The 27,283-nt window shown below is 36.7% G+C and overlaps 1 protein-coding gene across 7 annotated transcripts in view; it reads right to left on the reverse strand.

The window, feature by feature from the left end:
• The window catches only part of HOOK3 (hook microtubule tethering protein 3), a 116,230-nt gene that overhangs the window by 14,286 nt on the left and 74,661 nt on the right, over positions 1 to 27,283 (reverse strand). For 4 of the 7 annotated variants that reach the window (XM_045458695.1, XM_045458674.1, XM_045458716.1 and 1 more), the window contains 7 exons: positions 25,578 to 25,647; positions 22,847 to 22,987; positions 9,715 to 9,802; positions 6,985 to 6,990; positions 5,047 to 5,081; positions 1,581 to 1,663; positions 908 to 1,008 (listed from right to left, as the gene is read on the reverse strand). In XM_045458695.1, the coding sequence (XP_045314651.1) occupies positions 908 to 1,008; positions 1,581 to 1,663; positions 5,047 to 5,081; positions 6,985 to 6,990; positions 9,715 to 9,802; positions 22,847 to 22,987; positions 25,578 to 25,647 (524 nt within the window). Of the gene's footprint in view, positions 1 to 907; positions 1,009 to 1,580; positions 1,664 to 5,046; positions 5,082 to 6,984; positions 6,991 to 7,053; positions 7,241 to 9,714; positions 9,803 to 22,846; positions 22,988 to 25,577; positions 25,648 to 27,283 lie in introns of those variants that run through there. The other 3 variants (XM_045458704.1, XM_045458685.1, XM_045458730.1) reach the window with 2 other exon arrangements.

The following is a 27,283-nucleotide window of genomic DNA, read 5'->3' on the forward strand; positions in this document are numbered from 1 at the left end:
ATTTTTGTTTTTTGTAACATTAACTTTTATCCCCAGTTCTTGATTTATCTGATGATTTTCTGAAGGTGTTATTTAATTTGTTCCAATAAACTCATTTTCCCTGGGAACTGAGTTAGGTTTAATAGGTTGCTTAGCTTCAAGTTAAATATTATGACAATGATACTCCATCAGGAGGCATAAGATGTTGGCTGTCCTACCATTAGTGCAGCTAATTTTGATTACTACTTAAGGAGGTGACTGCCACTTATTTTCTACATAAAGGAACATTTTCCTCTTGGTAATTAATAACTATTCTGTGGGGTGATCTATTTTGATCACTGCTTCTTCCTCATGCTTTTTCTTTGTCAAAGGTTTCTTTTGTTCTTCTGATAGCTCTCGGCGTGAGAAGTCACTGTATATGCACTAAACTGGATGACCAGTGAAACATGATTAGAAAGTGGAGGGGCACCTGGGTGGCTCAGTCGGTTGAACGTCCAACTTTGGCTTGGGTCATGATCTTGTGGTTCGTGGGTTCAGGCCCCACAATGAGCTCGCTGCTGTCAGCATAGAGCCGCTTCGGATCTTCTGTCTCTCTCTCTCTGCCCTTCCCCCACTCACTCTTTCTCGTTCTCTCTCTCAAAAATATTTATGGGGCCCCTGGGTGGCTCAGTCGGTTAAGCGTCCAACTTTGGCTCAGGTCATGATCTTGTGGTTCTTGAGTTCGAGCTCCACATCAGGCTCTGTGCTGACAGCTCAGATACTGGAGCCTGGAGTCTGCTTGGAATTCTGTGTCTCCCTGTCTCTCTCTGCCCCTCCACCAGTCACACTCTCTCTCTCAAAAATAAACAGTAAGAAAATAAAGAAAGAATAAACACTTAAAAAAAAAGAAGAAGAAAGTGGAGTGAGATGCCCAGAAACTCATACTTACACTTTTGGCTTTCTCTAAGTATTTTTTATATCGTTCTTCCATTTGTTTCATTTCCTCTTCTTTCTTTCGTAAAGCTTCTTGTAGTTCTTCAATTTTTAAGGCTACAGATGGGGGGGGGGGGGGGATTAGTGTTTAATGGGCACAAAGTTTCAGTTTGGGAGGATGAAAAAGTTCTGGAAATATTGGTTGCACAACAATGTGAATGTACTTAATGTCACTGAACTATATAATTAAGAAAAGTTAAATTGGTCATTTTTTTTTTTATGTGATGTAGATTTTACCACAGTGGGGGAAAAAAAAAGTCTGTGTCCTGCTCCACACAAAAGAATTAATAGGCTACCACATGTGTAAATATCAAAAGCAGTCAAAATCTGGCTGACTTACATGCAACTTTACTATGAAAATAGCTAATTTCATAAAATATTCATTAGCATCCATAGTTAAGGAAAAACTCAAAAGTATAATCAGAAATACTCTGAAGATGATTATATACTCTGTAAATAAGACAAATTTTTTAATTGCTAGGATATGTAACAGGACCTATTTCTGAAAGAATTTTATATAAACTTATTACTAGGGTAATGCCTGGCTAACCAATTTAAAACTATGCTAATTGGTAATATGTCAACTATACTTCAATTAAAAACAACTATGCTAATTAGGAAAAACTCACAGCTGTTATTAAATCGTGGCTCAAGATCTTCAATAATGGCTCTCTTCTTCTGCAATTCATTATTGGCTTCATGCAGCTTCTCCCTGCAACAAAATATATAACACATTGTCACCTACTACTGGTTTGTGTTCTTCTCCACTTGAAAGATTTAAGTTCTTTATTCTTGGGATACACTTGCATAGCACACAAGTGCTGTGAAACAAAAAAGGATAAAAAGCATAATCCAACATGAATTAAAACACACACACAAAATAGGCAAAAAAAAATAGAGACAAAAATCTCAGACTTTGAAAGTTATCATTTCTTTTACAGAAACATGCACAAGAAGGTACAAAGAATTTAGTGATCTTCATCTTCTAGGAATAAGTATATTTTAAAAATTAATTTAAAACTTTACAGAGGTTTTACAATGCAAAATCTTATTCTAAAAAGTAAAGTTCTAAAAATAAAAATTAACAGAAAGAACACAATCCTCCAATAAAAAAGAATTAATGATACATGCACCCACCAGGATAGATTCCACAGAATGGTGACCATAGTAAGTCAGATACAAAGGGTAATGCTGTAGGATCCTTTTTTTTTTAATGTTTATTTTTGAGAGAGAGAGACAGACAGAGAGCCGGAGAGGGGCAGAGAGAGAGAGGGAGACACAGAATCTGAAGCAGACTCCAGGCTCTGAGCTGTCAGCACAGAGCCCGAAGCAGGGCTCAAATTTGTGAACCACAAGATCATGACCTGAGCCAAAGTTGGATGCTTAACCAACTGAGCCACCTAGGAGCCCCTGTAGGATTCCTTTTATATGAAGTTCAGAAAGTGTCAAAACTAATGAAAGGTGATAAGAGAGCAGCATAGTGGCTAGTTTGCGGATGGAATCAATTAGACGGGAAAACGAAGAGTCCGGGGAGTTGCTGGAAGTATTCTACATGTTGATTTGGGTTACCTTTATATTGTAGGAAAACATTCATCAAGCTCTAGACTTAGGAACTTAGAACTTGTGTACTTTATGTAAGTTATATTCCAAAACAAAAGTAAAAAGTGAACAGAAAGTTTCTTCCTGGTAGTTATATAATATGCATAATTCTGGCACTTTATGAGAGGGGAAAAAAGGCTGCACAAATTGGAAAACACAGGGGAAAAAAAGCTAAGAAGAAAACAGCACTACGTTAAGTCTACTCCTGTTTTTTCCTACGTATAATACTTCAATAAATTAGTATCTTTTAAACAAATTCTTTGAGAATGTGATATATCTAGATAAATAATAAATATATAGTTTAAAGAATAAGAAAATTTAACCTAGTAAAGAAACAGGTTATGAGACAAATTATCACAGAACCTTAGGGAACCCAAGCCCAGAATTTTCACCTTTCTCCTGATTTTTGTGTAAGACTTTGTGTGCATTCCTGAACAATATACTGCTGAATTTTGCCTGATTTTACTTTATACATTATACCGTATGTATTGCTCTTGTGACTTCCATCTTTAACACTGTGCTCTCAAGATTCATGTATGTTGGTGTGTTGGCCCTAAGTTACATATTTTACCACATTGTTTGAATATACTTCATTCTATCTATCATTTTACAATTGGTGGTATTTGTATTGTTTCTACTTTTCTATGATTACAACGTACTTTCTTACGTTCTTCTACATGTTTCCTGATAGATGGTAGCAGCATTTCTAGGAATCTAGGGCTTAAATAGGGAGCAGAACTGATGGGTCACAGGATAGGTGCATGTTCAGTTTACTAAGTAAATCAATGTATAGTCCTACCATCAGTGGATTAGAACTACCATTACCGAACAGCTTCGGCAATTCTTAGTATGTCGGACTTTTAAATTTTACCAACTTGGTATGTGTAAATCAGCCTCCATTGCAGGTATAAATGTGCATGAGAATGACCATTTGAAATGTCTATGGACCCTGTTGTGGAATGAACTGTATCTCCCAAAAAAGATATAGTGAAGTCTTAACTCCCAGTACCTGTGAATGTAACATCATTTGAAAATACCATCTTTTCAGATATAATTAGTTAAGATGAGGTCATAATGAATCAGGGTGGGCCCTAAATCCAATGACTGATGTCCTTATTAGAAGGCCATGTGAAGATAAAACAGACAGAGAGAAGAATGCCATGTGAAGACAGAGATAGAATGATGTGTCTATATGCCAGAGAACACATAGGACTGCTAGCAGCCATCATGAAGAGGGGTATGGAACAGATTCTCTCTTAGAACCTCCAGAAGGAATCACTTCCTTGATTTTAGACTTCTAGTCTTAAGAATTGGTAGAGGATAAATTTCTGCTTTTTTTAGCCACCCAGGCTGTAGTAATTTGTTGTGGCAGCCACAGGAAACTAACATAGGCCTCATTATCACTAATAAATTCTTTTAGATGAAGATATTTACCATGTAAATGAACACAGAACAATGGTCAGTTTTATGAAACAACAGGTACTCCACTTTTTTTGCAATAAAGAAATGGGAATAAGAAAAGGACAGAATTCAGGCTCTAGGTAACCTCACAATGGCTAGAAGGTACCATTTTCTGTCTACTAGTACATTAAGAATCTGCCCATTGTTAGACTTGCCAGCAAGTGTCCATTGCTAGGATTATCTCACTTTTCTCATGTTAAAAAAAAAATTGGAGGTGCCTGGGTGGCTCAGATGGTTACACTTCCAATTCTTCACTTCAGCTCAGGTTATGATATCACGGTTTGTGAGTTCAAGCCCCACATCGTGCTCTGCGCTGACAGTGCAAAGCCTGCTTGGGATTCTCTCTCTTCCTCTCTCCCTGTCCCTCCCCTGCTTGCTGGCTCTCTCTCAAAATAAATAAATAAACAAAAAATTTTTGAAAAAATTTATTTCATCTTTAGATTAAAAAGTCATTTTCAGATGTATTTGCAATTGAAGGATATGTTTGCAAATCTGCTACTGATAGCTTTGTACTACTTTAAAACTTTACTTCAAAAGAAAGATTCAGCTGGCTATACTCTAGGGCTGGCAAACTAGGCTGTGGGCCAAATTCAGCCTGCTGCCTGTTTTAGTATAAAGTTTTATTGGAATAGTCACATCAGTTTATAGTCAGTCTATGGCTGCTTTCAGATTACAGAGCTAAGTGGTTGTGGCACAGACCATGGCTTGCAAAAGCTCTCTGGCCCTTTACAGAAAAAGGTTTCTGCCTCCTGATCTAGACTGTCTCAAACTCCTCACTATAGTTAGTTATAAATACTATCACAAAGATGTAAAACCCAGGAATCTTATTTGAGAAAACAGTTCTAAAGCAGTAATTGCTTTGATTTAAGGACCTTGGGTTGAGATGACCCTTTAGACACTATTAACATGTCTTATAATTTCCCTTATCTTCAGGGGCCACCTGTGCCATGGCCTAGACACTCCGTAACCATCTAACAAAATACTTCTATTTCACTAGAAAATAGGATAATGAGACTCAACAGCTTTTATACTTACAGATGTTCTTCAAGCTTCTTTTTTAGAAGAACTGACTGAAAATGGAAAATAAAGAAGTTTATTTAACATTTTAACTAATAAATTATTTTTTTAAAATAAAGAGGACAGTAGTAACCAACTCTGAATAAATTCTCAGTAAGTTCTCTTGTCAAAGAGCTCAAAACACACAATGTACCTAGGTCTATTTCTTTTTGGTTAGAGAGAGAGAGCAGCCCTTGATTGATAGCAATTGGTATAAAATACCCAGGAACTGCATATCTGAAATCTCTATAGTCATGAGGGTCAGGAGGAAATGACTGAGAAGACCATTTATATATAGACCTAATATTCTTGGAGTCAACAGGCAGGTAGCTAGAACTCTAGTAACTCTAATAGATTTTTTCCCAGGGCATGTGGCTAAGTCGGTTAAGTATCTGTATCATGATCTCATAGTTCATGAGTTCAAGCCCCATATGGGGCTCTCTGTTGTCAGTGTAGAGCCTACTTTGGATCCTCTGTCTCCCTCTTTCTCTGCCTCTTCCTTGCCTGCGTACATGCATTCTCTCTCTCTCTTTCAAAAATAAATAAACATTAAAAAAAAAAAAAACAATAACAGATTTTCTCCTAACATATTCTTTATCTACTGTATAATTTCCTTGTATCATGACAGATACCGGGATTAACTTCCATAAATACTGACTCACTCCGAGATTTCTGAATATGCACACAAATAATTTATGTGATGGTATGGGAATGTGAAGGATGGCATATGCACAGAATTTAATGGACTGAAGAACACGGCTTTGGCTGAGTATTTTTTAAAAATTCTCCTAAAAAGCAGATCAGAATTGACCTAAAAACAAAAAATAATGGCATTCTACATAGGACCACTAGGTTTCATTATACTTGTAGGGCACATATTATTAATGAATTCTATCAAACATTCCATTTTGAGATAAATTCAGCCAAACCCAGCTTATAAAACAAACTGTTCAATCAGCCAATAGCAGCAGTGAGGGGCGAAAAAGCCTCACATTAAGTTCTTTGATTTTCAGTCACCTTATTTAATAACGATTACTGTAATTATTCATTCAAGCCCATTGTAACACAGCTCTGGAATTTACCCAATTCGCTTCTTTGCTCAGTATATTAGCTAGAGCAAGATCAGTGGACTATAAGGTCCTCTATCAGTGCTTCCCCCAAATATAAAAAAAAGGGACTAACCTATTAACTTTCAATTATTGCTTGTTCCTTCTTTAGTACAGAGAGTAAAGTGAACATATTTTCTAAATACTTTAACTGCAACTTTGCATTTGTGTTTTGACTGGAATTTGGCAAAATTAGTTTTAACTGAGATAATACACAATAATTACCTCATGAATGGTTAATATACCAGACACTGTGTACAGTGTGTACTGTGTACTGTGTACAGACTGTCGCACGCAGTCTCATGTTAATCTCACAATGTGAGCAATGTTAGCCCCATCTCCCATGTGAGGGAGGTAAGACTGGGGAGACATTCAGTGATTTCAAGTGGCAGACCCAAAATTAACACCCAGGTCGGCCAGACTCCAAAGTTTATACATGGTCTTTACTTCCATGTTTTCGATGCTCCAGCACTTCTCCACTAAAGACTGTTACTATTAAAGTAGTGGCAGGAGGCCAGTTACTATTTGCCATAGGAAAATAGCTTCAATGTGATTTATAAAAGGGGGTAGAACAAAAGTGGGATGGTAAAAAAATAAGAGCAGAGGTTTTTTGGTTTGACTTGTTTTCAATATCCTCTTAAATATCTTAAGTGTAAAGGGCATAAACCTATAAGGCAATAATATTGGTATATTCATTTTCCATAAAATTTGCATCACTTAAAAATTTAATACCATCAACTGTGATGGAAGAGAATGTACATAAATCAAAAAGTTGCTCAATATATAGAAATGAATAGGAAGCCATACTTACAATAGCCTTTTGAGCAGAAACCATGCCAAGAGACAGAGAGGACATATTAGTATGAAGCAAACACAGCAGCCAATAGAAGGAACGATTTAGTAATTCATGAATAGAAGTAAAAGTTATGCATTTTTTTTTTCAAAAATGTACAGTTTTCTTTCTTCTATGGTGTCCTCATCCTGTCTCGTTCTCTGGAGTTTTATACAATGTGGCTAGCTCAAATTATCCATATGACTGGATATAACAATGTTTTTCTGCTTCCATGCTAAAAATAAATGACATAAAAATAATAATAAAAATGTGTAAACCATCCTACTCTGACTTAAGGTCACATGAAAGGACTGTGCTTTTGATAACAGAAATAGGCAGGAATTATAATGTTCTCCAGAGAGGACCAGTTCCACTGGGCAGGTTGTCCTGCATACTACATACTCTGGAGACACAATGCCGTAAGGTATGAAAGAGAAGATGAAAGCATCAAACATTTGCTGGGGGAAAGAACCACATACTTTCTCCACACCATTTTGAGGCATATCAGAGAAAGTTCCTATTGGAATAGGAACTCTGAGGAAATATCTAAGAATTTAGAGCAAGACATTTAGAATCTGGGCAGTCAAATAAATGGACTAACTTATGCAAATAGTACTTTTAGGGCCAGGATCTCACTTCTGAAATATGTTCTCTTAAAGTGATGGCACAGAGCATATTTAATTAGATTTGATTACCACAGTGATATCTAAATCAGGTTACACAAAATTATTTTTTACAGAATAAATTTCCTCTGTGTCTCTGAGTAAGAGAATCAAGCCTGTACAATGGCTATCGCTATAACACTAAAGTAGAGCTGATACTGATGTTCTGCCACTCTTACTTCCTATGTACCACATGCCCTTCCCCTTTCTACCATAACAAATCAACAAAAAGTCTCCTCAAAGTTTTAGAGACCAAAACAAAGTCTACATTTACCTCAGTTTAAGGGACCCAGTGATTTCACTGAAGAAATCACTTTGGTTCATCTCTAAGAACTTAGCTGGGCTTCCTAATATTTTAATACACTAATGGTGGTTTTGCTTCACCTCTTCCTGGTTTAGCATTCTGGATTAAAAGTATGTTTAATCAAGTATGTTTATGACATTTCAAACTAGTTCTATTTTAATAAGGGAATAAGGTAGGTTGGATGTTGGTTACAATTTTAGGAACTAGGAATCAATCTGGGATCTAAGAAAGACTATCAACACATTAATTAAAGGATAAACTAAAACCACCGATCTTAGAGGATACTGTCAGTAGAAGACAGATACATGTTTATGAAACTCCTAAAATTAGGTCAATAATGAGCTTTTTGTATCTAATATTTGGAGGTTTTGAGTAATATACTGATTTAATACCCCTTTTTTGGTTCCTTTTGTTTTTATGCCCTGTTATATTTATAAGGCTGGAAAGAAATGATAGATCTGTAGTTCTGACATTCTCCAAAAAGACTACCAATGGAAGCAACTGTGTAGGTTTATACTCAAAGGCCAGAGTTTATAGCAAATTACACCAGCAATAATAAAAAAGAACCAACTGACTGAAGCAAAGATTAAACTATTTTTGAATACTTTATTGTTGTAATTCTACTGTATACTGCTTATTAAATGTAAAAGATTTGGAAAATTTAATTTATTTGCACTTTCATCAGAGACTGACTATTATGTGCTACAGAAGCACTGTGATAGACAGTGAGCATGAGAAGATGAAAGTCCATCTAGTTCCTGGCTTAATGCATTTACGATATTCTACTGTGAGCGTGCCATTCAAGCAGGCAAGGCTATGACAGACATGCAGTACTCTGCATAAGAGAATATAAAAAGAAGGTCAGTGAACTTATATTGAGTGGGGCAGTGCTGGGGATAGTAAGAGGGATTCAGAAATCCAGAGGTGGTTATTTCTAGGAATAACACTATTTTTAAAAATATCAATTATACATAAAAATTTCTGGGGCGCCTGGGTGGCTCAGTCGGTTAAGCGTCCGACTTTGGCTCAGGTCATGATCTCATGGTCCGTGGGTTCGAGCCCCGCGTCGGGCTCTGTGCTGACAGCTCAGAGCCTGGAGCCCGTTTCAGATTCTGTGTCTCCCTCTCTCTCTGCCCCTCCCCTGTTCATGCTCTGTCTCTGTCTCAAAAATAAATAAACGTTAAAAAAAAAATTAAAAAAAAAAAAATTTCTATTTGAACATACTAAATTTGTACAGCATTTTTGTTGTTGTTGACCAGAGGGAAAAACCCTGTACTCTGAATACTGAGAGGAGTACATTTAAAACACAAAGCCTCAGGGAGCCTGGCTGGCTCAGTCGGAAGAGCATGTGACTCTAGCTCTCAGAGTCGTGAGTTTGAGCCCCACGATGGGTGTAGAGGCAACTTAAATGAATAAATAATAAAAACTTAAAAAAAAAAAAATCCTAGCTTCTCTACTCTGTAAATCAAACAAACAAAAACCCCACGAAGTGAATTCCTTAGTTAATAACTACAAATAAACTTCTAGTTCCCAGCAGAAGGATTCCAAAACAGACAATGAAGTACTGTCTGGTCCTTTTCACAAGGAACATTAGTAAAAGGAAAACACTGTTTTTTTTTTTTTTTCTATAACGAATATAATTATAAATTATTTTGACAGAGACCATCAAAAAAAAATAAAGGTTATAGCTTTTCTTAACATTGTGAAACTTTTGGACCATGCTCAGTTCACATTAAAACTTACATCTTCTGCTTTTGAGCCTTGATCCTGTAAAGATTTTTGCAGTTCTTCAACTTGTGACTGTACTTCCAGAAGTCTTTGATTTACCAGCCTAGAAATCAAACATATATTAATTTGTCAAGTTCAGACGTACTTATACCTTCTCCCTTGGTTTTCATATTGGTTAGAGACACAGTATAATTAGCAACACAAAGCTAAGATAGTAGTGCAGCTCACTGTTCAGATTATTTTTTGTTTTACTTGAAATTAAAAAAAAAAGTTTATTTTTGAGAAAGAGTGTTTGTGCATAAGTGAGGGAGGGGCAGAGAGAGGGGTACAGAGGATCCAAAGCAGGCTCCACACTGACAGCAGACAGCCTGATGCAGGGCTCAAACTCATGAACCATGAGACTGTGACCTGAGCGACAAACTCAGACACTTAATGACTGAGCCACCCAGGTGCCCCTTACTTGAAATTTCTATGATGATTTCAAATATGGTATTTTAGTGGACATATCTTGTCATACCAGTATACTTATGCATATCTAATTATCTGAAATTCACTTCAATACATGTTTATTCACACTATGTGTCATGCACCATGCTCAGCATGGTGTTAAAAGATCCCTGTACTCAAGGAATTTAGTGGGGAAGCAAAATGTTAAAATACAAGATAAATACCTCAACATATCACATAGAGGTACAATGAAGAATAATGATTGCTCAAAGCGGCAAGAATTAAATCTAATTGTATGGGGGAGTTAGGCTTGACTGAACTGAGACTAGAACAATAAATAAAACACTTAAGTGATTAAGGATGGAAAGGGGATTTAAGACAGAGAATTCATCATGTCCAAAGCACACAGAAATATGAGGGGGCACAGTGAGTTCAAAAATGGCATGTCTAGAGCCTGCTTAAAATTAAAAAAAAAATTCTTTTTTCAATGTTTATTTATTTTTGAGAGAGAGAGACAGAATGCGAGCAGGGGGAGGGGCCATGAGAAAGGGAGACACATAATCCAAAGTAGGCTCCAGGTTCTGAGCTGTCAACATAGAGCTGGACATGGGGCTCCAACTCACAAACCATCAGATCATGATCATGACCTGAGCCAAAGTCAGATGCTTAACTGACTGAGCCACCCCGGTGTCCCCCTCCCCAATATTGTTTAAGTATGTGGGTGTCATTCAGTTGGTACAGTGTGTGACTCTTGATCTCAGGGTTGTGAGTTAAGCCCCACATTAGATCTGGAGCCTACTTAAAATTAAAATTAAAATTAAAATAGGTAAAGTTAAAATTAAAATAGGTAATAAAAAAAATTCCTTAAGAATGGCATGTCTATGAGGTGAACAATGGCTAGATGAAACCAGAGAAGAGGAGAGGTTGTTGAGTACAGCCTTACATGAAATGTGTATTTACAACTTATCCTATGATCTGGCCTAAAATCTGGCTGAATAACTCAGCCTTTAAGAATGTTGATTCTGGACCCCATACATCCTCTAAGTCATTATGATGCAACACTCAGTATACCAGCCTGGTTCTCTAGGTCTTGGGATTCCTCCTTGGAATCTTTGAAGGATTGCCAGAGGGTGAGACTTAATCAAAATTAGTTTACAAAGATAACATTGATTTGAGGATGGAAGATGTTATTAAAAAGGTCAAAGTGAAGGCATGAAGACCGGAAGGAGACTACTACAATTATTACTAAATATGCCTGAAAGAGGAGGGAACAAGGATGAAATATATCTAAAAGGCAAAAGAATACAAGGATTAAAAAATAACACTCAGAATTCTGGTTTGAGCTTTTGGAAAACATTTACTGAGAAGGAGAATATAGGAGAAGCAGGTTGCTAAATGAAGGTAAGCTCATTTTGTAGTTGTTGAAAATGCAGCACCTTGAGTTATCTGTCAAACAGCTGTATCTCTGCATCTGAAGCACAAAGAGAAATCTGAGTTGAAAAGATAGATGTGAGAGCCATTTGGAGTTAACAGAAGCCTTGAACAAAAATAATATCGATTAGAAAGAATGTAAAGAAGAGTAGAAAAGAGGAACAAAGATGGTCCATGGCAGATCACCAACCAGAGGGTAGAAAGAGGAACATCACTCTGAAGAGAAGTAGGAGAAACATAAGAGAGGTATTTTAACTGAAATTTTAAAAAGTTTAAGGAAGGGGAGGATGATCAACAACAATGAATACAACAGACACGAGGAAAGATAAAAATTTTGAATGCTCCCACTGGATTGGCCATTTACAAGATGACTGGTTATTTTAGTAGGAAACACTTTAGTGGAATGGTAGAAGCCAGACTATCTCAAATTAAGGACAAAACAGGGCAATGAACATTTAGAATCTAAACAGCCAGAAAATTCAATAAGCATTTTTTTTTTTACTAAACAAACTGTAAGAAATTCTTCCCATAAATGTTACAGTTCTATAATTAGTGACAGTCACATTGAAAATTCAATCAAATCTATGATAATAACTAATGTTTTTCACATCAAGGAACAGAGAATCTAGGTGCTTTTTATTTATTTTATTTATTTTCTTAAAGTTTATTTATTTTTGGGGGGGAAGGAGCAGAGCAAGAAGGAGAGAAAGAATCCCAAGCAGGCTCCATGCTCCATAACTGTGCAATCACAACCTAAGATCGTGAGATCTTGACCTGAGATCAAGAGTTGGATGCTTTACCAATTGAACCACACAGGCACCCCTAGGTGTTTTTTAAATAGTGAGGGAATTATCTGAAAATCCATATTCAATATGGGGAGAGATACAAATACATTACTAGTGACACTGTAACTTTGTTCAATCTTTTCAGAAAGTAATATGGAAATATATTTCAAACCATTAGAGTATTTCAACCATCCATCTTGGCCATTTTTGAAATTATTTAGTCAACAAATACTGTAAACCTATTAGGCCTTGGTAAATGCCATATATAATAAGTCTACCAAGATGTTCCTTGGAAGTATTTGAAAACAACACATTTTCAGTAATGGGGAATAGACAAGCAAATACCCCAAACATTAATGGGGAATAAACAAACAAAAGTGTGAAGTATTTACACACATACAAGTATGAAGCTATGTAAACATATGAGCTCACCTTTTTTCAAAAAAATGCAAACTTCAAAAAGCCAAAATAAATGAGGACTCTAATACCTACTTCATGGTGCTGTTTAGAAAAGTAAGGTGTCTAGTGCAGTACCTGTACAGAGCAGGCACTCTATAAGTGTGAATTGCTTCTACTTATTTTCTCCCCCTTCAGAAGTTTAGTTAACATATTAATTAAAATCTACTTACATATAATTTTCAAGGGCGTACAGAAAGAGGATGAGCTTGCAATCACAATATACTCTGGGCAGGAAGGGAACAAGGTCACGTATGCTTTGAGAAAGCTCCCTGAGTGAGGGTCAGCAGGTATTATAGATTTTTAAAATGCCAACTTGCTGAGAAAACTAATTGGAAAGGACTTTGGAGGTTTACTATAAACCTTTCCTTCTGACAGACAATGTACCGGTGCTGAACAAATTGTGTTTAAGTTAAAAGATTCAGTGGAACTCAAGTTTCTTTGTACTAGTCTAATGCTGTATGCTTGTAAGAGATTAAGTTAGAGACAAGGTCATCTACTTACTTATTAAACTCAGTAAGAACTAACTAATCCCGAAGAGAAAAAAATGCTCTGCAGGAGAAAGAAAAAATAAGTTTTGCAAACACGGAAAAAGATAACTTGGCAAGAAAGAGTATGGATGGGGTGCCTGGCTAGCTCAGTCAATGGAGCACGCAGCCCTTGATCTTGGGTTGTGACTTCAAGCCCCACAGTGGGTATAGAGATTGCTTAAAAATAAAATCTTTTATTTTTATTTTTATTATTTTTTTTAAATAAAATCTTTTAAAAAAGAAAGGCAGGAAGGGAAGGAAGGGAGGGGGAGAAGAAGGGGAAAGGAAGGGAAGGGAAGGGAAAGGAAGGGAAAGGAAGGGAAGGGAAAGAGAAAGAGGAAGTAAGGAAAGTAGGAAGGAAGGAAGGAAGGAAGGAAGGAAGGAAGGAAGGCAGGATTAGATAGAGGCTCTGAATTCAGGCAGCCTGGGTCTAAGCCCAAATTCCCTCACCAATAAAACTTTAATAAAGATAAGACTACATATTTAAAATAAATAGCACAATGTTTGGAACAGAAAAAAGCTAATAAACATTAACTGCTATTATTAATATTATTATTGTTATAGGTTACAGATGGTCATACTATAAATGTAAGTTATCAGTACTGTAATTCAGGAAATAGTTCTGCTAGGAAAATGGCAGAGTAGGAGGACCATGACTAAGCTCATTGTGGCCCACAGCTACAACTAGGTAACATTCACATCAGTGTAAATAACCTAGAAAATGACCCGAGGACTGGCAGAACAAACTTCACAACTAAAGGTAGGGAAGAGGCCACATGGAAGAAGGTGGCAAGGACAAAGCCACGGTCTAGGAGTGAAACAGACCAAGACTGTCTGTGGCGGGGAGGGAGCCAGAAAGAGCAGAAAACAGACTTTCAAAATATTTGACTTTGAAAGTTAGAGTGGCCAAATTTTATGAGTTCTTCAAACCAGCAGGACTTAAAGCCTGGAATTTTAAAAACTGGTGAGCTTGGTTCTGGTAGAGACCTGAGTGCATTAGGAAGTGGTGCCCCAGTCTGTAAAGAGACAGCATGACCAACAGCAGTGTAAGTAAATACAGCAGAGAACCAGCAGTTTGAGGGCAGATGAGAGGGAGAGTGATTTGTCCATCTCAGAATGTGGCCTAGAGAGACACGGATCACGCAGACACCCCTCCAGGAACAAGGAGCTGGTAGTCACCATTTCCCTTTCCCTGTCCCAGAGCATAAACACACATCACCGCTCCTACCTAACTTCTTTGCACCAAGCACTGCTCCTGATGTTCTGCCCTTCCCAGTCATGCTCCCCTTAGTCCCTCCCAGCACTGTAGGTCCCCTTCCCCCAGAAGATAGTGCAAACCCTGCCAACACCACATCTCCCAACCCACATGTTTTGTGGGGTAGGTCTCATTTTCCAAGCACACCGTTGCACGTTAAAATGCACCCCACCCCTGCTGGGGACCAAACACTGCCCACAATACGCAAAGAGAGCCTCTATAGACAAATGACTGAAGGACAAAAAGGTCAAGACACAACAGCAGGGTACACACAAAAGACTCCTTGAAGTGCCAAGCCCTGGGGAACAGGGGACACTGCACTGCAAGGCACCACAGGACCTCTTCTTCATAAGGCTATATCATTAAAAGTAAGAGAAGTAGCTGACTTTCTGAACAAAAACAGACACAGAAAACAAAATGAAATGAGAAGACAGAGAAATGTTTCCCAAATGTAAGAACAGGACCACACCACAGCAAGAGACCAAAGCAAAGTAGACACATATAATATGCCTGATAGGGAATTTAAGGTAATGATCATAAAGATATTCACTGGACTTGAGAAAAGCATGGAGGACATCAGTGAGACCCTTAACAAAGAGATAAAAAAATTACTTATCAGAAGGGTGTCTGGGTGGCTCAATCAGTTAAGTGTCTGACTCTTGATTTCACGTTAGGTCATTATCTGGAAGGTGGTGGGATCGAGCCCTGTGCGGGGCTCTGTGCTGACAGCATGGAGCCTGCTTGGGATTCTCTCTCAAAATAAACTTTTTAAAAAAAAATGACTAATCAGAGATGAAGTATACAATAAATGAAATTAAAAATACACTTGATGGAATAAATAGCAGGCTAGATGACTTGAAAGACACAGTAATGGGAAATAACCAAGCTAATTAAACGAGAGGAAAGAAAATTAAGCAAATGGAGAATAGTCACAGGGAACTCAGTGACTCCATCAAACATAACATCCACATTATAGGGATCTCAGAAGAAGAAGAGAGAGATAAGGGGGCAGACAATTTATTTGAAGACATAATAGCTGAAAACTTCCCCAATCTGGGGAAGGAAACTAACATCCAGATCCAGGAAGCACAGAGATTCCCCCTAAAATTCAACCCCCAAAAAGTTCACACCAAGATGCATAGTAATATAATGGCAAAAAGCAGAGATAAAGAAAAAAATTTAAAAGCAGTAAGAGAAAAGACAGTTACATAAAGGAAACCCCACAAGGCTATCAGTGGATTTTTTAACAGAAACTTTGCAGGCATGATATATTTTAAGTGCTGAAAGGGAAAAATCTGCAGCCAAGAATACTCTATCCAGCAAGGCTATCATTCAGAATAGGTGACAGAAAGAGTTTCTCAAACAAAAACTAAAAGAGTTCATGACCACTAAACCAGCCCTATAAGAAATACTGAAGGGGATTCTTTGGAAAGGAAAGATCATAAAGGAATATGAAAAGTAAAAAACACAATTAGGAAAAATAAATGTTTTTATAAAAATCAGTCAAGGGATTCATAAAAGAAAAGGATGCAAAATATGACACTATATACCTAAAACAAGGAGCAGAGGAATAAAGAATGGGTTTAAATTTAAGCGACCATCAACGTAAGATAGACTGCTATATACATAAGATGTTATATACAAACTTAAAGGTAACCACAAATCAAAAACCAGTAATAAATATGCAAAGAATAAAGAGAAAAGAATCCAAGTATATCACTACAGAAAGCCAATAAACGATGAAAGAGAACAAGGATCAGAGAAAAACTATAGACACGACCACAAAACAAGTAACAAAATGACAACAAACACAAATCTATCAATAATTACGTTGACTGTAAATGGACTAAATGCTCCAAAACACACAGGGTGACAGAGTGGATAAAAAAACAAGACTCATCTATATGCTGCCTACAGGAGACTCATTTCACACCTCAAGACACCAGCAGATTGAAAGTGAGGGGATAGAGAAACATTCATCATGCAAATGCATGTCAAAAGAAAGCCAGGGAAGCAATACTTCTAAAACACAAAGTAGACTTTATTATTATTATTATTTTTTAACGTTTTATTTATTTTGAGACAGGGAGAGACAGAGCATGAACAGGGGAGGGTCAGAGAGAGGGAAACACAGAATCTGAAACAGGCTCCAGGCTCTGAGCTGTCAGCACAGAGCCTGACGCGGGGCTCGAACTCACGGACCAGGAGATCATGACCTGAGCCAAAGTCGGCCGCTTAACCGACTGAGCCACCCAGGCGCCCCACAAGTAGACTTTAAAAGAAAGACTGCAATAAGAGACAGAGAGAGACTATAAGATAATAAAAAAGGGATGATCCAACAAAAGGATATAACAATTGTAAATATTTATGCATGAAACATGGGAACACCCAAATACATAAAACAATTACTAACAAACATAAAGGAACCAATCTGTAGTAATACAATAACAGTAGAGGACTTTAACACCTCACTTCCATCAATGGACAGACCAACCACTTAGAAAATCAAGAAGGAAACAGTGGCTTGAATGACATACTGGACTAGATTTAATAGACTTATTCAAAACATTCCAAAATAACAGCAAAATATACATTCTTTTCAAGTGCACATGAAACATTCTCCAGAACAGATCACATATTTGGCCACAAAACAAATCTCTCAACCAATTCAACAAAATCGAAGTCATATCATGCATCTTTTCTGAATATAATGCTATGAAACTAGAAATCAACCACAAGAAAAAATCTGCAAAGAGCATAAATACATGCTACTAAACGATGAATGGGTCAACCAAGAAATCAAAGAAATCAAAACTTAACATGGAAACAAATGAAAATGAAAACACAATAGTCCAAAATCTTTGGGATGCAGCAAAAGTGGTTCTAAGAAGGAAGTTTACGGCAATACAGGCCTACATCAAGGAGAAAAATCTCAAATAAACAATCTAATCGTATCCCTAAAGGAAGTAGAAAAAGAAGAACAAACAAAACCCAAACTCAGCAAATGGAATGAAATGATAATGATTAGAGCAGATAGAAGTTATATAGAAACTTAAAAAAAAAAAAAAAATCCATTAGAACATATCAGTGAAACCAAAAGCTGGTTCTTTGAAACTATCAACAAATTCGATAAAGCTGTAGCCACTTATTACAAAAGAGAGAGGATCCAAATAAATAAAATCACTAATGAAAGAGGAGAAATAATAATGACCATGACAGAAATACAAACAATTTTAACAGTATTATACAAGAAGCTACATGCTAATAAATTGGACAACTTGGAAGAAATGGATAAATTCCTGGAAAACATGTAACCTACCAAAACTAAAGCAGGAATAGAATGTTTGAGCAGACCAATTACTAACAATGAAATTAAATCAGTAATCAAAAAACTCCCAAAAAACAAGTCCAGGACCAGATGGCTTCACAGATGAATTTTACCAAACATTTAGAGAAGTTAATACCTATCCTTCTCAAACTATTCCAAAAAATACAAGAGAAAGGAAAACTTCCAAATTCATTCCATGAGGCCAGCATCACCCTGATTATACCAAAACCTGATAATGACACCACAACAAAAGAGAACCATAGGCCAATATCTCTTAGGAATATAGATGCAAAAATCTTCAACAAAGTATCAGGAAACTAAATCCATTAACACATTAAAAACCCTCTGCAAAGTAGATCTACAGGGAGCATACCTCAAGATAATAAAGACCTTATATGAAACATCCACAGCCAACATCATATTCAATGGTGAAAAACAGAGCTTTTCCTCTAAAGTCAGGAACAAGACAAGAATGTCCACTCCCAGTACTTTTATTCAATATAGTACTGAAAATCTGAGCCACACCAATCAGACAACATGAAGAAATAAAAGGCATCCAAATTGGTAAGGAAGAGGTAAAATTCTCACTATTTGCACTTGACATGGTACCACTTATAGAAAACTCCACCAAAAAATGACTAGAACTGATAAAAAAATTCAGTCGCAGGATACAAAGTCAAGATACAGAAATCTATTGCATTCCTATACAGTAATAATAAAGCAGCAGAAAAAGAAATTAAGAAAACAATCCCATTTACAACTGCGCCAAAAACAATAAAATATCTAGGAATAAACTTAACCAGAGGTGAAAGACCTGTAAAATACTGATGAAAGAAATTTAATATGAAGTAAAGAAATGGAGAAACATTTTATGCTCATGGATTGGAAAAAAAAATATTGTTGGGGCGCCTGGGTGGCTTAGTCGGTTAAGTGTCCGACTTTGGCTCATGTCATGATCTTGTGAGATCACGTAGGGCTCTGTGCTGACAGCTCAGAGCCTGGAGCCTGCTTCAGATTCTGTGTCATCCTCTCTCTCTGCCCCCATCCCCACACTCACGCTGTCTCTGTCTCTCAAAAATGAATAAATGTTAAAAAAAATTTTTTTTAAAAGGAAGAACAAACATTGTTAAAATGTCTGTATTATCCAAATCAGTCTACATATTTAATGCAATCCCTATCAAAAATGCCAATAGCATTTTTCATAGAACTAAAAAAAAAATCCTAAAATTTGTATGGAGCCACAGAAGACCTTGAGTAGCCAAAGCAATCTTAAAAAAGAAAAATCTGGAGATATCACAATTCCAGATTTCAAGTTACATTACAAAACAGCAGTAATTAAAACTTTATGGTACTGGCATAAAAATACACAAAATAGATCAGAAAACTCAGAAATAAACCCACAATTATATGGTCAATTAATCTTCAACAAATGGTGTTGGGAAAAATGGACAGCCACATGCAAAAGAATGAAACTTGACCACTTTAAAAAAAATTTTTTTTTAAATGTTTTTATTTATATTTGAGACAGAGACAGAGAGACAGAGAGAGCATGAGCAGGGGAGTGGCAGAGAAAGGGGGAGACACACAATCTGAAGTGAGATCCAGGCTTTGAGCTGCCAGCACAGAGGCTGAACGCAAGGCTCGAACTCCCAGAGTGTGAGATCATAACCTGAGCTGAAGTCAGACGCTTAACTGACTGAGCCACCCAGGCACCCAAACTTCACCACTTTCTTATACCATACACAAAAATAAACTCAAAATGGATTAAAGACCTAACTGTGAGACCTGAAACCATAAAAATCCTTGAAGAGAGCACAGGCAGTAATCTTTCTGACATTAGCTGTAGCAACACTTTTGTAGATGCGTCTCCTGAGGCAAAGAAAACAAACTATTGGGACCACATCAAAATAGAAAGTTTGTGCATAGCAAAGCAAACAATCAACAAAACTAAAAGGTAACCTATGGGATGGGAGAAGATATTTTCAGATACCATATCCAATAAAGGGCTAGTATCCAAAATATATAAAGAACGTACACAACTCAACAACCAAAACTCCAAATAGCCCAATTAAAAAATGGGTGGAAAACATAGACATTTATCCAAAGAAGACATACAGATGGCCAACAGACACAGGACAAGATGTTCAACATCACTCATCATTAAGGAAATGCAAATCAAAACTACAATATCATAATGGCTAAAATCAAAGACACAGGAAAAAAGTGTTGGCAAGGAGCTGGAAAAAAAGGAACACTCTTGCACTATTGGTGGGAATGCAAACTGGCACAGCCACTGTGGAAAACAGCATGGAGATTCCTCAAAAATTTTTAAATTTTTTTTTTTTTTTTTAACGTTTATTTTATTTTTGGGACAGAGAGAGACAAAGCATGAACGGGGGAGGGGCAGAGAGAGAGGGAGACACAGAATCGGAAACAGGCTCCAGGCTCTGAGCCATCAGCCCAGAGCCCGACGCGGGGCTCGAACTCACGGGCCGCGAGATCGTGACCTGGCTGAAGTCGGACGCTTAACCGACTGCGCCACCCAGGCGCCCCTCAAAAATTTTTAAATAGAACTACCTTATGATCCAGTAGTCGCTCTACCAGATATTTACCCCCAAAATACAAAAACACTAATTTAAAGGATGCATGTATCCTTATGTTTACTGCAGCATTATTTACAACAGCCAAACCATGGAAAAAGTCCAAGTGTCCATCAAAAGATGAATAGATAAAGAAGATGTATTCACACACACACACACACACACACGCACACGCACACTGGAATATTATTTAAGCGTAAAAAAGAATGAAATCTTGCCATTTGCAACAAGATAGAGCTAGAGTATAATATTAAACAAAATAAGTCACTCAGAGAAAGACAAATACCATATGAACTCATTCATATGTAGAATTTAAGAAATAAGAGGTGCCTGGCTGGCTGGCTCAGTGGGTTGGGTGTCTGAACACTTGATTTTGGCTCAGATGATGATCTCACAGTTAGTGGGTTCATGGGTTCAAGCTCTGTGTCGGGCTTGGCGCTGACAGCATGGAGCCTGCTTGGGATTCCCTCTCTCCCTCTCCCTCTGCCCCTCCCCCACTCTCACACACTACCTCTCAAAAATAAATACACATTAAAAAAAAAAGAATTTAAGAAACAAATGAGCAAAAGAAAGGAAAAAAGAGAGAGACAAAACAAGAAACAGACTCTTAACTATAAGGAACAAACTGATGGTTACTAGAGGGGAGGTGGGTGTGGGGATGGAGTACACTGATCATGATGAAAAAAATAAAATGATTTAAAAAAAAGAAACAAACACAATACTAAAGTGTAAACAGCTGTAAATGGCATTGGGACTTGGGAGGCAATCAGTCATCTACAACATGAGTGCTGTGTAAATGACAAGTAGTTGTTCTTTTTCTGATCAGAGAAGACCAATGGCCATAAGATCTGTGAGAAACAATGCAAAGCATTATAAAGGAAGTTATGGGTGTTGATTCACTGGAAAAAAATTAGGGTACAGGGAAGACCTTCCTGACTAAAGATGGCTAAAATATAGCCCAGAAGCAAAGGACGATGGAGATGAACACAAGTTCTCTCACCCATGGGGCTGCATGATTGCCAAGCTGCTTTCTGCAAGTCCCTTTTCTCCACTTTTCATTCTAAACTTTTTTCTAAGTATTTTAAAAAAGTATTCATTCTCTATGCTCTAAGAATTGATATAAAACTGTCCTCCTTTTTATGCTTTATTATGCTCTAATAATCACCCTGTTATTTATGCTTTTTGCTGATTTTACCACAGCAGCTTTAAAAATCAAACTGCAGGGATGCCTGGGTGGCTCAGTCGTTAAAGCGTCTGACTTTGTGTCAGGTCATGCTCTTGTGGTTCTTGAGTTCAAGCCCCACTTAGGCTCTGTGCTGACAGAGCCTGGAGCCTGCTTCGGATTCTGTGTCTCCCTCTCTCTCTGCCCCTCCTCTGCTCATGCTGTCTCTCTCTCTCTCAAAAATAAATAAACATTTAAATAAATAAATAGATAAATAAATAAATAAATAAATAAAATTAAAGTGCCAAGAAGGGCAGGACATGTAAAATGGTCATAACATTGTTGACTCACACCTGGGAAATGCCCAATCAATCAGGCATAATAAAGAAACTGTAATATCAAGCAAACTATGAAACCATTAATGAAAATGTCAAGTCCCTCAAAAACAACATAATATCACAACACTAAGAAAAGGAAAAGACACCATGTTTGGTATCTAAGAAACATTTCCAAAAAGGAAAAGAACTAAAAGACTGTCAACAAAATATAAACGTAATTCTTTCCAGAGTAAGCTACTGCTGTACAGTTGCTTTGAATGACTACATAATGATTTTCTTGTTAAATTTCCAGATTCTGAATTCTCATAATTGAATTGTTTATAAAATGAATGACTTCTTTTCAGGGTCACAAGAAATAACAGGTTTGAAAAAAAAAAAAGAAAAAAAACTCTTGTCAATTCAGTTCTGATGGATCCTGTTTTTCTCAAAACTGATCCTTCAACCCATTAGCTTATAAAAACAGGGTAAACTGTATTATTCTGATAATGAATAGAACTAAAATTGTGAAAGACTGAATTAACAATCAGACTTTTTTTTAATCTTCTGGTTTTAATTAGTAATTAGAAAGGGAAAAGGGTGGGGGGGTTGGTATCAGTTTGCTTGAAGAAATAAAGAGGGGAACGCTATTATAAAGAGGCACAACACTTTTATGCAAGTCTATCTGTAAGCAGAAAAATGGATTAAGGTACTCTTAAAATGAAACGGAATAACACATTATCACTACTCAACATACAATCCAAATCTTTAAGGGAATCAAAATCAAGGAAAACAGAGAAAACCTGTGTCAAAATGCTGTCATCTACATACATCCTTACCTATTCTCTGTCTCCAGTTCATTCTTGCGTAAGTTTGCATCATCCAGAAGACTCTGCAATAAGGCAATTTTTTCATTGTCTGAACCCTCTTGGTTAATTTTTAACATCTTATTCTCATGCTGAAGACGAATAAGTTTCTCCCTGAATGAACACAAGAAAAGCTGATTATGTAGTACACTGATGCAATACTGTTACCAAAATCCAGCTATTCACAGTTACAGATTTAATGCATAGAACAGAAATGAAAAACAAAATACTGCAAAGAATTTAGCTCTTGTAATTGGCTAAGACATTACATTCAGGTCTTCAGTACTTTCTTTTCAGAATGGATAATCTGAAGATAACAGCATCTCCAAACATCATGACTGTAATGAACGATACTTCAAAATTCCATTTCCTTTTTGGTTTAAATATTTAAGCTGTGAATGAATTTATGTATTTGCTTTTCAGTTCTCATCAAAAAACATAATCTCTAATGCTATGCTCTTGAACTACCAATCACTTGGTGTCAAAACATAATATTCAACAAAGAAAGCCTTCAATATATGCAGTCCACCCATTCCTATAAATATGTGAAATTGTATTCTTGTTAACAAGCCATGTTCTCAGAGCTGCATCTGCTATTCATACTTAAGTTTGCACAATCTTTTCATATCATTAAGTATTATACCTTAATGATAAATATAACACTTTAAATGACATGTTAAACAACATACTGCAGATGAATTGCTATTTAATCAATGCACAATTATTTGGAATTTGTTATCAATTTTGAGCTTTGATGTGATCAAAGCGATCAGCTTTATTGGTTATTTCCTTAGGATTAATTTCTAGAAAAATATGACAATCCTGTCAAGTTGCTCAAAACAAAAGTACCACCACAAGAAAAAAAAATTGTAATTATGTGTGATGTTAACTGAACTTACTGTGGTGATCATTTCACAATATAGACATTTCAAATCATTATGCTGTACACCTAAAACTAATACAATGTTATATTTCATCTCTTTTACCATTTCATTTTCTTGATGGCTCTTCTGGAGACAGAGTATATTTGACTTTGTGATGAGTCATACTCAAAAAAGCCATTTTATTTGTTGAATCTTTATCATTGTTCTTCTTCTTCAGGTTAAAAATCCAACTGCATAATCTAAAAGCTTCCTTAAAAACTGTGGTTTGTTTTTTTTTTTTTTTTATATAGCCCTGTATTTAGATTCATTCTACAAATTTTATTGGTCCAATAATAAAGTACCACATCAGAAGGTAGAAAAGGAAAAGGCATATAAGATGCTTCCTGTGTTGGTGCTACATTATTCTCCTTTTTATCCTCCTAAAATAAATGCCAACAATAAATACTGTCTTCATTTATTCAACAAGTAACTGAATGCCTATTGTAACTTTCAACGTTTATGAAACCCTTACACAATCATTTCATTTAATACCCTCCCAAAGATTTTATGAAGAATCAAGGCCAGTGTCGATTTTATTTTATTTTTTTTTACTTGTTTTATTTTTTATTTTTTAAAATTTATATCCAAATTAGTTAGTATATAGTGCAACAATGATTTCAGGAGTAGATTACTTAGTGCCCCTTGTCCATTTAGCCCATTCCCCCTCCCACAAACCCTCCTGTAACCCTCCGTTTGTTCTCCATATTTACGAGTCTCTTCTGTTTTGTCCCCCTCCTTGTTTTTATCTTATTTTTGTTTCCCTTCCCTTATGTTTATCTGTTTTGTCTCTTAAAGTCCTCATATGAGTGAAGTCATATGATTTTTGTCTTTCTCTGACTAATTTCACTTAGCATAATACCCTCCAGTTCCATCCACGTAGTTGCAAATGGCAAGATTTCATTCTTTTTGATTGCCGAGTAATACTCCATTGTATATATGTACCACATCTTCTTTATCCATTCATCCATAGATGGACATTTGGGCTCTTTCCATACTTTGGCTATTGTTGACACTGCTGCTATAAACACGGGGGTGCATGTGTCCCTTCAAAACAGCACACCTGTATCCTGTGGATAAATGCCTAGTAATGCAATTGCTAGGTTGTAGGGTAGTTCTATTTTTAGTTTTTTGAGGAACCTCCATACTCTCTTCCAGAGTGGCTGCACCAGCTTGCATTCCCAAGGGCCAGTGTGTCAATTTTAAAAGGGGGCAAATAGTCCCCAAGAAGGTAAAAGCAATATACAGGGTTAATCATTCTCCTTCTGTCAGATACTTGGTGCCTCTCCCCTAATTTTTCATTCTTACACATCAAGGCAGGCATATATTGAAATAAATGGAATTTTAAAAATGCTATCCCTAAATAAAACTGTAAGTTAATACTGAAGGAAGAATACTAGAGAGGGGAAGATACGTCTGTCTACTGTAATATATCTTTCCCAGACAGATAAATCTTAGTGACTAATTATTTTGCAGGCTGTTGGGTAGGCATAACCTTTATCTTTAGGCCAAGTGGTTTCACTGCTAAATGTCTGCTAAGAATACCCAAGCACAGATATATTAGTTTGCTGTGAATGTGCGAAATACTGTCCTACCCAAGTGGGAAAATGTCTCTTGGGCCAAATGAAGAAAGCTTCTAACAGGCTGAAAACATGGACATTTAATACTGAGTTCATGTTGAAATTATTAGTAATAATGAGTAAGAAACTCCTTTTTATACTGTAGAGGAGTAAGTTTCCTCTAGGAACATTGTGCAATACGACTGAATGTCATATTCTCCTTACCTTATCTCAGGTGTAACAATCTCTGCTGCCAGACTATCTGAAGATTCTTGACTTCCCAAAGGCATTAACCCTACAAATACACAAACATGGATGCAAGGTTTAAGAGAGAGTATATCGATCTCCTTTAGTTTCTATATGAAACACTACTTTGAGCATTAATTTTAATATCTAAAATCTTTGTTTTAGTCAAGTAAAAGACTGTATCACAGTTGCCTTACGTTATTATCGTTTTAACAATTTAAAACAAATTTTATGTTTTATTTTTTATATTTGAGAGAGAGAGAGAGAGAGAGAGAGCACGAGCAGGGGAGGGGCAGAGAGATGGAGACAGACTCTGAAGCAGGCTCCAGGCTCTGAGCTGTCAGCACAGAACCCGACGCAGGGCCCGAACTCACAAGCAGTGAGATCATGACCTGAGCTGAAGTCAGACACCCAACCGACTGAGCCACCCAGGTGCCCCTCATTTTAACAATTTTTAAGTGTACAATTGAGTGGCAATAACTATATTCACTATGCTGTGGAATCATCAACACTATTTCCAAAACTCCTTACCCAAAAACACAAATTTTGTAACCATTAAGCAATAACTCCTCATTCCCTTCTCCCTTAGCTCCTCATAACCTTTATTCTACTTTCTGTCTCAATGAATTTGCCCATTCTACATACCTCATGGAATCACACCAATATTTAACCTTTTGTGCCTATATTACTTCACTTAGCATAATGTTTTGAAAACTCACACATGTAGAATTTATCAGAACTTCATTCCTTTTCATAGCCAAACACACACACACACACACACACACACACACATTTTCTTTATCCATTTAGGTGGTTTCCATCTTTTGGCTACTGTGGATAATGCTGCTTTCAACACTGTTAAACCAGTATATGCTTGAATCCTTGCTTTGAATTCTTTTGCATATTTACGTAGGAATGGAATTGTTGGATCATGTGGTAATTTTATGTTTAACCATTTGAAGAACCACCAAACTCTTCTACCAGTGGCCTCCCATTTTACATTCCTAACAGCAATGCACAAGAGTTCCAATTTCTCCACATGCCCCCCAACACTTATTTTCCTTTCATTTTTTGGTAGTAGCCATCTATCTAAATGGCTGTGAACTCTCATGGTTTTGATTTGCATTTCTCTAATGACTTTGATATTGAGAATCTTTTCATATGCTTTTTTGCCATCTTCTTTGGAGAAATATCTATTCAAGTCACCCATTTGTAAGCTTAGCTGTTTTTTATTGTTGAGTTGTGTAAGTTCTTTATATATTCTGGATTTCAATCACTTATCAAATATATATATATATGATTTACAAATATTTTCTCCCCATTTTATGGGTTGCTTTTTACTCTGTCAATAGTGTTCTTCGAGGGGCGCCTGGGTGGCTCAGTCGGTTAAGTGTCCGACTTCGGCTCAGGTCGTGATCTCCCGGTCCGTGAGTTCGAGCCCTGCGTCGGGCTCTGTGCTGACAGCTCAGAGCCTGGAGCCTGTTTCAAATTCTGTGTCTCCCTCTCTCTGACCCTCCCCTGTCTTATGCTCTGTCTATGTCTCAAAAATAAATAAACGTTAAAAAAAAATTAAAAAAAAAAATAGTGTTCTTCGATGCACAGAAGTTTTAATTTTGATGAAGTCCAATTTGTTTCATTTGTTGACTTAGCTTTTGGTATCAATTCCAAGAAATCATTGCCAAATC

Source organism: Leopardus geoffroyi, chromosome B1, assembly GCF_018350155.1.
Source record: "Leopardus geoffroyi isolate Oge1 chromosome B1, O.geoffroyi_Oge1_pat1.0, whole genome shotgun sequence".
In the NCBI taxonomy this organism is placed as follows: domain Eukaryota; kingdom Metazoa; phylum Chordata; class Mammalia; order Carnivora; family Felidae; genus Leopardus; species Leopardus geoffroyi.